Genomic DNA, 13,004 nt, shown 5'->3' on the forward strand with positions numbered 1-13,004 from the left:
CTATGTCAGACGGCTTGACTGATAACTGTAGAAGCATCATTCAAAACACATGGAATCATTCTCCAGGCCAAAGAATGTATAATTACGTTAGAGATTTCCTTGCAGGCAGGCGCACATGCGTCGTCGGCGGCGACGAGGAATCGCCGGAATTTGAGACGGGTCCGTGCGGCACGCCGCAAGGATCCGTCATATCACCATCACTCTTTAATCTAGTTCTACTCGGTCTACCCGAGAAATTAACAGAAGTAGAAGGATTACATCACAGTCTCTACGCTGATTACATCACCCTCTGGGTTCCCGGGGGAGGATGTGACGGTCACGTCAAGCGAACGCTACAGGCAGGAGTAGATGCAGTTCAGAATTACTTGCGTGGAACGGGCCTCGAGTGCTCGGCTACCAAGTCCGAACTCTTACTTTACAAACCCACAAGGAGAGGTCGTAAAACCCTGCGCAAAGAGGAACGGGAATACTCCAAAATACGGATTACATTGGCAGATGGTACTCCCGTACCGCACGTAGAGAAAATTAGAATCCTAGGGTTACACCTGCAGGCAAACGGCCATAATGGAGAGACGGTGCGAATACTTCGTCATTCGGTAGATGACACGATCCGACTCTTGGGTCGCATCACGAATAGATGCAATGGTATGCGTGAAGAGTGCGCGATCCGTCTTGTGCAGGCGTACGCAATAAGCCGTATAACGTATGTTGCCCCCTACTTGAAGTGGATCGGGTCCGAAAAAAAAAAACAAAGTCGAATGCATGATCCGAAAGGCTTTCAAGAGGGCGGTCGGCGTTCCACTCAACGCGAGCACCAACAAGTTTCTAGAGCTCGGAGTTCACAACTCACTTGACCAGTTAATCAAGCCGCACGACGTTGCGCAATACGAACTATTATCGAGGTCAAAGGCAGGTCGATGCATCCTCGAGTCGCTCGGCATCACGTAGCACACTCAGCATGGAGAAAAGACGGCGGCTCCTGCCTCAGTTCGCGACCGTCTGATCATCCCACCACTTCCCAAGAACATGCACCCGACGCACCACGCCAGGAGACGCAACAAACGAGCAAGCGACCTTCAGAAGAAGTTTGGTAACAGCAACGAGGTGGTGTACGTAGACGCGGCGCAATATGGAGGAGGGAGAAGTGCACACGCGATCACGGTTGTAGACCGCACGGGTAAGTGCCTCGCGAGCGCCACGGTGACCACGGGACACACGGAGGTGGCCGAAGAAGCCACGATAGCCCTAGCAGTTGTCGCGGTGCCGAACGCTGCGATCGTGATCAGCGATACGCAGGCGGCAATCCGCGGCTTCGCGTGTGGTCGTGTCTTGCGGGAAGCGGCCCGCATACTCCAAATTTCTGACGACGGCGACTCGTCATCGTCCTCACAACTCCAAAATTCTACGGTCTTCTTCCTCTGGACCCCGGCACACACCGATGTTCTGCTCGCGGGCAACGAGGCGGCCCACACCACGGCTCGAGGTCTCACACGCCGAGCCGCCGCTGATTATGTGGCCACCACCTTCACCGCCGAGAGCGGGGCATCGGATTTGCCGGATCGGGACACTACAACAGAAATACAGCAGCAAGAAACACACTGGGCATGGGGTGATTGCCTAACCACATTCAGAGACCTCACCCAACACTACAGACTCGAAAGACGCACATTCCCGCCACCGCACGATAAATTGAACAGGAACGAGGCCGTAACTTTACGCTTGCTCCAGACACACACCTACCCTAGCCCCGCTATCTTACACCAATGCTATCCGCGTTTATATCCAACAGACGCGTGTAAAACTTGCGGACAAAGAGCAACGCTGCAACACATGCTCTGGGAATGTGCCGGCAACAACGGTAATCAAACCAGCTGCATTCGCGACGCGTCCATAATCGCGGCCGTTGCCAGAGTATGGGAAGGCTCGAGCTTGCTTTTTCCCGACGCCGCCCCGGATGCGGGAGCCGCCAGGGACCTTCTCCGTAGGCGTCGCCGCCGCTGGGAGGCGGCTATCAAAAGTTCAGAGCTGGCAGACCAGCTCTGGGCCGTCCGGCAAGCCGAAGATGCCGCCCGAGTCGAAGGACTTCGAGCCACCATCTGAGGCCACCACAGCAAGAACTGCCGGACTATTCTTCAACAAAGTTTCTTCTTCTTCTTCTTTACTTTTTTCTTAAATAAAAAGATGTTGATCCATACATATTTTCACAAACAACGGTTAAATTTGTTAATTTACACTTTTGCTTCATGTTTGGCTGTTGCCTTAGCTCTCTCCCTTAGTAGATGGCTTAATTTCTCAACTCCTTGCGATTCTTGTTTCCAGTTGCCAATTTTGAACGAAAAGTGTCATACAACTAGGGAAGACCAGACGACATAATGGGTGACATTCATATTGCTCATGGGTTTAACAGTTATTGCAGGGTTTGATAATGGACGCTGTTTCACATGATTTTATTTTCCACCTTATCTAACCCATATCACGTGAATATGGCTGCGAGGATCTGCCAGCGTCACGGTGAGCCGTTACTCTAGGAAATAATTAAGCGAAAGGAAAAGTTAAATGCAAGTGGCCTTTTTTCCAGCTGCAACTCATTTCACAAGCATGCAGACCATCTTACTACGAACTGAATCCCTTTCCTGGTCCCTGGATCAGTCTAAACAAAGAAGGTTGAACTAACAAAGCAACATCGCGAACGTTGCAATAGATGCTGACAATTGAACGCATCTCGAGTTAATCGCACAGGCACCACATCGATGATAAAACTGGCTTTCACACCCCAGCAGAAGCCAATAACTACCGCATCCAAAAGAGTGAAAAGGCAGCAAAATGTTGACCGCCGAATAGGTGTGAAGTCTCAAGATTGATTTGGCGGCGCTTTAGGAATGTGTATAAGGAGCGGTGGCGTGGGTGGGGTGGGGGGGGAGTCATGCCACTTAATTTCAGCTCCCCCGCCCCCAGGTACATGCCTGACCAGATTGCATGAAAAAATCTAAAATAGGGGGATGGCAGAGCTGATGAGAGAAAAATATAATAGTGGGAAATCTAGAAGAAACCCTGAGGCGAGATCCCCATAAGCATCTCTACTTCTCACTGGCTTGCACGAGAAAACCCTAGTCCGTCAGCCTTGCATGCTTTACGCAAAGCTTGCTCGACATTCTTCTCCAAGGCATGCAGGTGCTCCACATAGTGCAGTGGAAGGTTCCTCGCAAAAAGGAAGCCCCGCAGAAGCTGAATAATTTGTCGGGCCTCCTGCGAGGGCAATGTTAAGGCCGCCTGCCCTATTGCGTCATCGCTGGCGTCGTTGCTGCCGCTACCTGATGCAAGCATGTTCACGACGGTCGCCTGATCGGTTAGAAGCACTTAGTTTCCAAATCTATAGCCATGCGCTTTCTTTTCACCAGCAACATCGTGCATTGCAGATGATGAGCGGGCGCATCAGCCATCTTCTGTTTCGGCGGCGAGTCAAACCAACTGTTGGTCAAACGAGGCTGAGAAACCGCGCAGCCAGGAACGTTTTCGACGCAACTAACAAAGACGGACGCAAGTGATTACGCCATTTGCAGAACTGCGCTGAATTGAGAAGCCAGCAAGCAACATGCGAGCAATCTGCAAGCAGTGCAGTTGGCATGGTCCATTTGTGTTTTGGAGGTTGGGGTGCCTTAGAGCTATGAGCACAGCTCAGTCGTGTTTGGAGGGGTGGAAAAGCGACGGGAGAGAGGTGTGCGGAGAAGGCTGGAAAATGATCGCGCAGTGGCTGTTGAAGAAGTGGCCCATCGTGCAGCGGTTTGAATTTCTTGTTTTTTTCTTTTCTTTTCAAGGCTTTCGCATTTCACTACCTTTCAGCTTGGAGACCTAGCAGCCAGACTTCATCATTATAACCGATAATGCGGCATCAATGCATAGTAGTAAGCAGGTTATTTCACCATGGAAAACATACAAAAGTTGACGGTGCAGCAGGTTCTCATTGTTATAACCGATATATTGTTAAAACCAGTATCATTATAAGTGGGTTCGACTGTATATGAAAATGCTGCATATTTTGCTGTCTTTGTTGGGTGGCCATTCTCGAGGTCATGAAACCATAATAAATAAATTGGGCTTCCTAAACTGGATTTAACAGCTTGAAAGCAATTAAGCAGCACGTTCAAGGACAATGACTACCTTAAGAAAATGCTCCAATGTTGGGCCAGCTTTTTCAGCCCCTTTCAGTACAGGCATTTCTTTAGTGGGCTTGCTCCCCAGATGAGGAATCAAGTGCCGGAAACAAACAAGGACTCCAACAATAGTGTGAGCTGGATGGTTTTCCTGGACTGGAAGCACCAGGCCTGCAGAAAATTGAAAGAGGGCAACTGGATCAGAAGCAAGAACAAAACAGAGCACCAGAAATAGTCTGATAAAAACGTCACTGTAGCATGAGCAAGAAACAGGTCACTTAATAATTTGAGTATAGTAGTATTCCTATTTTGACCATATGACCCAAAAGTGTGTGTGTAAAACACCTGTTCACTTGGCTAAAGGCACACATAATTTTCAGTGGTGTGAGTATTGCATTTGCATTTCAGCCTTCAGTGTCACTGAGTAAGAATAGTTAAAACTCTGCCTTTCAACATTTGTGTATGCAATACGTAGTCAATTACCATTGTATTTATGGTGAAAGAACCGCACCTATTCACTCATTTAACCCTTTCAGTGCCACTGATGTACCCGGTACATTTCCGTGTTTCTGTCCTGCCATGTTACTGGCACATCCCTTACGTTCTCTGCTCTCTCCCTTCAGATACGAAGAGTGCATTTTCCATTAACTATGTCTTTTTTTTTTTTTCAGAGACAATAAATTGATGCTGGGGGTGTGTCACCTCTGAGAAAACCCGACAGTGAAAGGGTTAACTACACTTATAAGCAATGGTCATAGGGCCTACACACCAACACACTTATCTTACCTTACTAAGTACCAAGGGCATATTGGCCTTGGCAATGTATCTAGGGGGGTCACTTTCCATGAGTTCATGCAGTCGCCACAAGGCATAGCATTTGCACATTGTCCAGGATGGTTTACCTCTACTTTTTACTATGGCCTTGTTCTTTAAATTTATTATTTCGGCTTATAGCAGGTATTCAGCAGACCTTTCATTTATATTAAAAACTGGTTTTCTTGAAGTAAACCAATGCTACGTTCACTTTAGAGTGATCAGACTCCAAGCAACCAGACTCGCACAAAACACAAACGTGCGCCCCAGTGTGTCTCCGCTGCTCAGTGAACTGATGCCTTTCTTGAAAAGTGTGGTTACACACACTTTTCAGCCAGTGAGTCTTGGTTTCATGTGCTCAGAGAGCCCCAATCCATCTGGCCTCACATTTCTTCACATTTATAAGTTGATATAGTATGTACAGATGGCTTGCTTCAATTTCCCAATGACAGTGAGGTGCCCAAAACATACAGTTAAAATGTTTATTAGTGATTGTAGTCAATCACTGCACCTCACCTATCCTCTGATGTTTGCTACCACTGATGCTATGGCTATGAAGTCAGCATGTTTTTATTTCAAAAAGCCTATTTTGAAACATTACTGTTTAAGTCTTTGTTGAAACCTAAAGTAAAGCCAGTGCCTTCTATGAAAGACTTCTGAGCAGTTACATGAAACAAGCTAGAAAGAGAGATGGTCACAAGAAGATAAACTGAGGTACAAAACCGTATGGACATACTGAAGAGGTCGTTGAGAAGCCACAACAGGAAGACATTTGGCTTTCGAGACCACTGGCATACGGTTACAAGGGATAGGGCTGCACAACGGCGAACCAATGCTGAGGGACAAGACAGGTTGGGCAAGAATGTTCGTAGCAGCATCTGTACAGAAAACAATACAGTACTTAAAACACTAGCAAATTGGTTTACCTGCATTGACACACAAGACTTAAATTCAATTGAGCATGTCTGAATGGAATTAGACGACTCACGATGTCTCAACTGAAGCAGGCAATCACTTTACAAATGCAAAAAAAAAAAATGCAGGAATTCAGGCAGTAACCATCCCTACCAGAAGATTTAACACTTTCAGTTATGATTCATAACAATCACTGACACATAATATCCTTCCTTGGCAATAGCAACTGAAAAAGTGTGCACATAAGAACCTGCATTATGGTGTTTCATGCCACATAAAACAAAATGTATAAAAGCTGAAAGAAAACAAATTATTATTTTGTAATGAAGAAATGAAACTATTCCTACGTCAAAATTTACAGCTTAAATAAACGTTGAGGGAAGAAATTCCTTCTAACAGATTTGGAAGGAATGTCTTCCCTTAATAATGTTTTTGGCTGCAGGCATGAGTCTATTAAAACATGACTGAACTATACTATGTCGCCTGGTTACTGATATCCTGTCCATGATGAATTCACACTACCAACCTTGATGTCGTTGTCGTTGGTGAATTGCCCAAGCATTGGCATGGCTCGAACAACAGTGTTTGTCAAGGCCTCCTGCACACTCTCCTCTTCAGAACGCTGGCTTATGCGCACAAAGCAAGGTATCAAGTTCACCGTGTATGCCCTGAGTAGACAAGAAAGAGCACACAAAAAGCAATCAGAAAACACTTTTATGGCATAACTATTTAAATTTGAATGACATGCAGTTTTCCGTGTTTTTGCGCCACTATAATGATACAAACACGTTTACCCTGATAAAAACAACTTAATGGTCATAATAAAAAAGTAAGATGACTCTGTTTCATTGCAACAAAAAGACTATGTGAGCAAAACACTGCAATGCAGACACTTTGACAGTGACGCAGCAACAGTATGGTACAACTGGATCCTTGCCTGCATTTTTGTGTCTTGATTAAATGGCACAAGTCTCCAAATTTGCCAAGGGCCACACGTAAGCTTCGACCTGGGCCGTTTTTCTTTATTTCCTTGTACAGCTCAGCCTGTAACCGTCCTAGATGAGAGTCTAGAAGAGTCTGAAATATGAAACAAGGCCACTATAATGATAGAGTCAATACTTTTGTGGAAATGTGGATAAACTGTCAGAATTAGTTTCTACAAGCTGAAAGCACCACAAAGCACAAGATATTGGTAGCAGAAAGATCCATGAAAATGGATACATTCTAATGAAAACAATGCAAGGTGGCCATGAAATTGAATACCCTTGACTAAAATATCTGCTACACCAGAATTAAATGTATTTCAAGCAAACAGCTGGCATCATATTAGCAGATTACAACAAATGCCAGTGTCACCTAAATGCAATGTGTCACAACCTAACAAATAAAAAAAAAAGAAACAAAGAAAGAAGTTTACACCGAACAGCCCCCCCCCCCCCTTCCTACAACCAAGTTCTGCACCATGTGCATCACGTTTCTTTGTGCACTGGTTTTCAAGAGCAAGTCTCCAAGACTCAAGAAAACACATCACAGAGCTCAACTTGGAACCTTTCGCAACCATATGAAGAGGTGTCTTGAAGAGACAAAAATACAGCAGTACTTGCAGCAAATCAAAATAGTCAAAATGTGCCACAGTTTTTGCCACAAAATGATATAAATTCAGATGTATAAATGTTTCATACAGGCTCACCTTGATGGTTCGATTCAAACATTCATCTGCCACCATGCGCACATCACTGTCTTCATCATCACAGCAGAAAAAAAAACTTTCCACAGAAATGCCCAGAAGCTTAGGAAAATCTGAGTAAGTCCTGAAAATGGCCCCACCAAGAGCAGAGAGTAAATGGTTTCATCTGTAAAGGTACTCACCCGACACTGCCAACAGGCATTTATTAAGCACTGTGTAGCAGCATATATTTCTATTTATATCTCATGAGAATATCTTGTTCGTCTTCAGCAAGAGCTCTGAGCAGGAACCAAACTGCTTACTTGGTTATAAAACTCTGAAGCCACAGTCACAGTTGGCCCCATAAAAGCTGAATGCAATGTAAAACAGGCCACTAAAGTAGAAACTAATAAAAAATAAGATAAAAAAAGGAACCCTTACCTACTATTCAGTACTGCTACGTCATCCAAGTTATAAAGACTAGGTTTCAGTACTGATGTACACATAAGGCATCAACATTTATCAACTATAAATTGGAGATCCGTAAGTGGAAAGTTGCACATAGTTGTGCCAATAGGCACTTATTAAAAGAAAGAAGCCTTCGCACAGTGGCATTGTCGTAACACTGTTTGCATAATAGATAACTCTGTATCATGACAGTGCAATTACCTCTGAGTGATGAGGCAATATCTTCACTTATTCACCTTACATTCTTTTTTTTTGTACTGACCTCATGTCAACTAAAAAATTCCCACACAACTTGTTAATTAACCAGGCTGATGTGTCCCTAGAACATTTCAACACTACTGGTTCCTAAAGCAGCTTAGAGATGTACTTTTCCAAGAAACACACATATGTAACACTTATTACAACAGGACCACCCATAAGGCTACAGGTGCTTATGACATCTTTTTTTCAGAAGATCAATATGGCATAAATTCTGCATAAGACATCCTAGCAATGAACGAGAAGGATCAGGTGAACTAAGGAGCTCAAATCAACAGGCAATAAACAAAGACATCTACAGGAAGATAATCTTCAATTAAATTATTAAAAGGAATGGTAGAATGGGGGTTAAATTTATAGCAATGTACATTTTATTAATTGATTAAAATAGAGCATACAAAGTTTTATTGGACATCTGCCTACTCCTATTTCTAAGCACTATGCAACGCCTTCAAAGTTTGGATATTCCACATCAGCTGCTATGGCTGTGAGCAGTGCTGGCTAATACTCCCAGGGCTAATTGAGCCACGGCAGCCATTGCCGCAGCTCAATTGCTAGAGCACTGCATGCATCATGTGAAGGTCAAGGATTTCGATCTCACAGTCAACAAAACTTATTCTTCCTTCCACTTTCATTTCCCTTCCACCTCTTTAAGAAGGTGTAAATTATTGCAAATTTAAGTCTCATCGACATATATTACAGTTCAGTTACGTTTCACTGTGTAAAGATCAATAATGTAGGTTAGGCTGTATTGCTCCAGGACACATAAATTTAGGTATTTCTATTTTCCCCAAACCACTGAAGAGCGAAATAATAATTTATCTGGGGAACTGGTGAAATACAAAAATCTTGACTCATTTTATAAACTTTAGTCTCGTGCAGTTAAAGAAGCCTTAGTGGCATTGCAGACTTGTTTGAATAAAGAACAGTTCCTTCTCCCCTATGCTTTCCCTGGTTACAAATGATTACTGACAATAAAAAATCAACATCAACAGGATAAACCACTGTCTCCTTTTTTGAAGCAAAATACTACAGACCTTTCACTAAGGCCCATGCAGAAAAGGGCATTTCTGGGGTTCGAGTAATCAACAAGAAACAACAAGACACGAAGGTCACTGCGCTCTTAACCATTCTGTCACACTGAAAGGGGGTTCATGTCACACCTTGCATATGCAATAGGCCCACAAAATCAGCAGTGCTCGATAGCATAGGTCAGACGCAAGGCAATAAGCATGCCACCCCTTCCATGCGACAGTTTCATTTGTGAGCAAGGAACTAGAAAATAGTGTTTAGCCCTCCTTGAAGCCTCCATACAGGAGCCCCATATTGAACTAAAAAATATTTAAGTGGAAGCCCTGCCTAAGACCGAATAGAACAATTTCATACCATAACACCTATGGGCACTTAGCACAAAAAGGAAATAAAAAGGGGACAGGGAGCCTTGTCCCTGTCCCCCTTATTATTTACTTTTCGAGCTAAGTGGCCATGGGCTTTATGATTTGAAATGGTTCAGTATGAACCGACTAGCCCAGCAACACATATTACAAAGACCCACTATTACTGATATTTTCATCAACTATATGGGAAACAAGAATGCTTTTGAACAGACTTTCAACGTACTGAATGGAACAAGAGCAAGAGTGGCAGACAGATTTTGTTTGATTGCTAGTAGGAACGAAAATTTTATATTCTTTTCAATTATCCCAATATTAAATACTTTGAAAAGTCTGTCAAAAAGAGGTGTTAGCATTACAAGAAAAATGCACACTTAAATTTTGAAAGGTTGACTCCTGTCAATACCACAATAAGAAAAGTTATTTTCTTGTTTAAGACAGTCTATCTCCAGCAGTTAGGGAGAAAAAATAAACAGCTGAAAACAAAATTTCAATTTACAAATACTGCAAATTGCACTTTATTGACTAATGTTTAGTTTCACACATGTGTCTGTCTTCCATTTTGCAAACTATTACTGAAGGCCCAAATTATAACAATACTATATCACAGTACAAGTATACTTTTTGTTTGATTTAATAAATTTCACTTAAGTAAATGCACTGGTTTCAACTGAGAGTATTTGCTCAAGAAAGTTCTGAAGAGATCATCAAGATGCGCTACTGAAAGAACAGTGGAAAGAGCATGTACCGTATGCTTGAAGTGCAAATAACATCTGCAATGTTGGTACAGTGTATAATCTTCTCCTTTTTAGATGGCACTGTTTCTTTTTTTCTGAAAAAAATGAAGAGCTGATTTAGTATGATTGTGTCTCATCATGCCAGATATTGCAGTCTTGGAAGTCTAGGTTTAATATATTAAACCTAGACTTCCTATACTCATTTATATTAAACCTATTCACCTATATTAAACCTAGGTTTAATATAGGTGCTTTGCAAGTCTGAACAGTATATATTTACCTGCAAACATGCTCCTCCAACAACAATGCGGTAAGTCCCTATAAATGCACCATTAACCAGCAATTTATTAGAACTTCATAAGGTGCAAGGTGTAGGCTTGTACTCAGTATGACCTTTGACTTGAATCTGAGACTGGAGCTCACTTTATGAAGCAGTAGAGGCATTAGAGGTGATACCTTCACAACCTTAGAGTTATGTATCACTTTTGCCTGTTTGCTATTGCTAGGTACTATACATCACACTGCATTGTTACAACACACAAACACACACACGCGCACGCACGCACGCACACACACACACACATACACACACACACACACACACACACACGCACGCACGCACGCACGCACACGACCCAGCCACTACTGTTACACTGTAATACACAAAGCAACTGAATATGGAAAGTCTTCTTATACATGGCACTTTGAGTAATATCAAGGACACCCACTAGACATTAAAGAGAAACAAGGAAGTGTGCCATATCTAGTGTCACTTCCTTGTTTATTATAAACATACATTTCGGGCACAACAAATTTACAGAAATAAAGACCACAGCCAAGCTGCTTGTTTTGCACTTCATAGTTTCTAGAATGTGTTTTTGAACTAACTTTTCACCGTAACGAAAAATGCAGAAACCAGCGAAAAAGCAAGTCTTTCACAAAAATGTTATGCATAACAGAAAGGAAAGAAAGACGGCCAAAGCATATATATTACTCTTACAGTTTTAAGGTAACATCGAAGTGCTCAGCAAGTGAAAGTACAAACATGAGTTAATGTGTAGCATGTATGCAGCCACTAATTGATGTTATATCACCACTATGGTAGCATTGAATTATCCCACACAACAGCGGAACGATGCACATATAAATGACTATGCTAATAAAATAAACATGACGCTTAGACGAACACTGTGCCACCTCATGTGACACGCTGAGTCCCTCCTTGTGGCAGATGCTATGATGTATATGGCGGCAAAGGGAACAAGAAATGAACAGATCATCCAAAAATTCCGTTAATGCCGGCCTTTCAAAAGGCAAGTTAGTTAACATACAAAAGCTAACAAGGTCAGCATTCTTCATTGATTAGTCCGTCTATATGGGAACTGCACGTAGTGCAGTAATTCCCGCCAATACAAGGTATGCCGCGTTATTAGTCAATAAACGAGGGGCTTATTGCTGGCAACAAACGCGCAATGATCATTGTGCAAAATATCAGTACACGTTGCGAAACGTCTGTAATGTTTGGAAAACAACAGTTGCCATTCCATTTCTCTTATGGCGTGACAACACTGCTTGCATTACAGAGGCAACAATATTCGAATTTTATGCTGGCATGTGCTATTCGGCAGATCGATGTCATTTACGATCGGACACTGTCAAAATTCTGTCACCATCAATCAAATGGCCTTTTTTACAGTGTGAGCTTTGCAGAATAATAAGGTGGATCCCGAGAGATGCATCGGCGCCCAGCTATCAGCTGGAACGCGAAGCCAGAGGCGTAGTAACCCATGTCGCTCAGTGAGCGATCTCTTCGCACTAAAACAAACAGCTCGTGAGCGCTCACAGCCACATTCAACGTGTACTCTCACAGGTTTAAGCAGATATAACAATGTCTTACTTATGCAGCGGCTCTTCACCTCCTGCAGACGGTTGGACTACCTTTAAGGCTTCGAAGGACTTTATTAATTTTTCTATAGAAGCCATAGCACTAGTAAAAGCTACATTAATAAAACCTACGTCTCCGCAAAACTGGCATACCAGCTGGTCGAACTAAACAGCTGTAAAATAAATAAATCAAGAATGTCACCGCTTCTGCTACTCCCCGTCACTCGTCGCCATCTTGCTTTGCGAACAGCGGCGTCACCTACGGAAGAATGCGTTCGTAGTAAACGCAGTCCAAATTTTTCAACGTTTTCTTCCCTCTGAAAAAATAAAAATAACATCTACTGAAACATATTTAAAACTATAGTACAAAGGTATTTATACTATTGCCAAGATATGTGCACAAGAGAGCGAGAACGCGCTAATCGAAATCGAAACTAGCAAGCTGCGTGCGTTTTTTTTTTTTCATTTAACGCGTCGCAGAGATTGAACATCTCTGCCAAACTTAAAAGATGTTCTCTTAGTACATTAAGGTAAGATGGATAATTGAGGAAGTTAGCTGGGATTCATTGTTTCGACGCAGCGCAGAATGAAATTCAGAAGAGTAGAATTTTGGGCCATTTGCTGACGCATTTTGAGTACGGTGGAGCACTTTGTACGGTGCCTTTCGCCAATCTTTTTGAGGCCATGTGACATTTTATGCATATAAGGTATGACAGTT

The 13,004-nt window shown here is 42.9% G+C and overlaps 1 protein-coding gene across 1 annotated transcript in view; it reads right to left on the reverse strand.

Moving 5' to 3' along the window:
* The window catches only part of htt (huntingtin), a 160,291-nt gene extending 147,756 nt beyond the window's left edge, over window positions 1-12,535 (reverse strand). The window contains exons 1-7 of the mRNA XM_065430124.1: window positions 12,300-12,535; window positions 10,414-10,497; window positions 7,570-7,690; window positions 6,817-6,956; window positions 6,406-6,547; window positions 5,701-5,842; window positions 4,159-4,322 (exon numbers count right to left, since the gene is read on the reverse strand). Of these exons, the coding sequence (XP_065286196.1) occupies window positions 4,159-4,322; window positions 5,701-5,842; window positions 6,406-6,547; window positions 6,817-6,956; window positions 7,570-7,690; window positions 10,414-10,497; window positions 12,300-12,385 (879 nt within the window). The 5' untranslated portion in view covers window positions 12,386-12,535. The remainder of the gene's footprint in view (window positions 1-4,158; window positions 4,323-5,700; window positions 5,843-6,405; window positions 6,548-6,816; window positions 6,957-7,569; window positions 7,691-10,413; window positions 10,498-12,299) is intronic.
* Window positions 12,536-13,004: the final 469 nt, after the last annotated feature.

Source organism: Dermacentor albipictus, chromosome 1 (genome assembly GCF_038994185.2).
Source record: "Dermacentor albipictus isolate Rhodes 1998 colony chromosome 1, USDA_Dalb.pri_finalv2, whole genome shotgun sequence".
NCBI classification, from domain to species: domain Eukaryota; kingdom Metazoa; phylum Arthropoda; class Arachnida; order Ixodida; family Ixodidae; genus Dermacentor; species Dermacentor albipictus.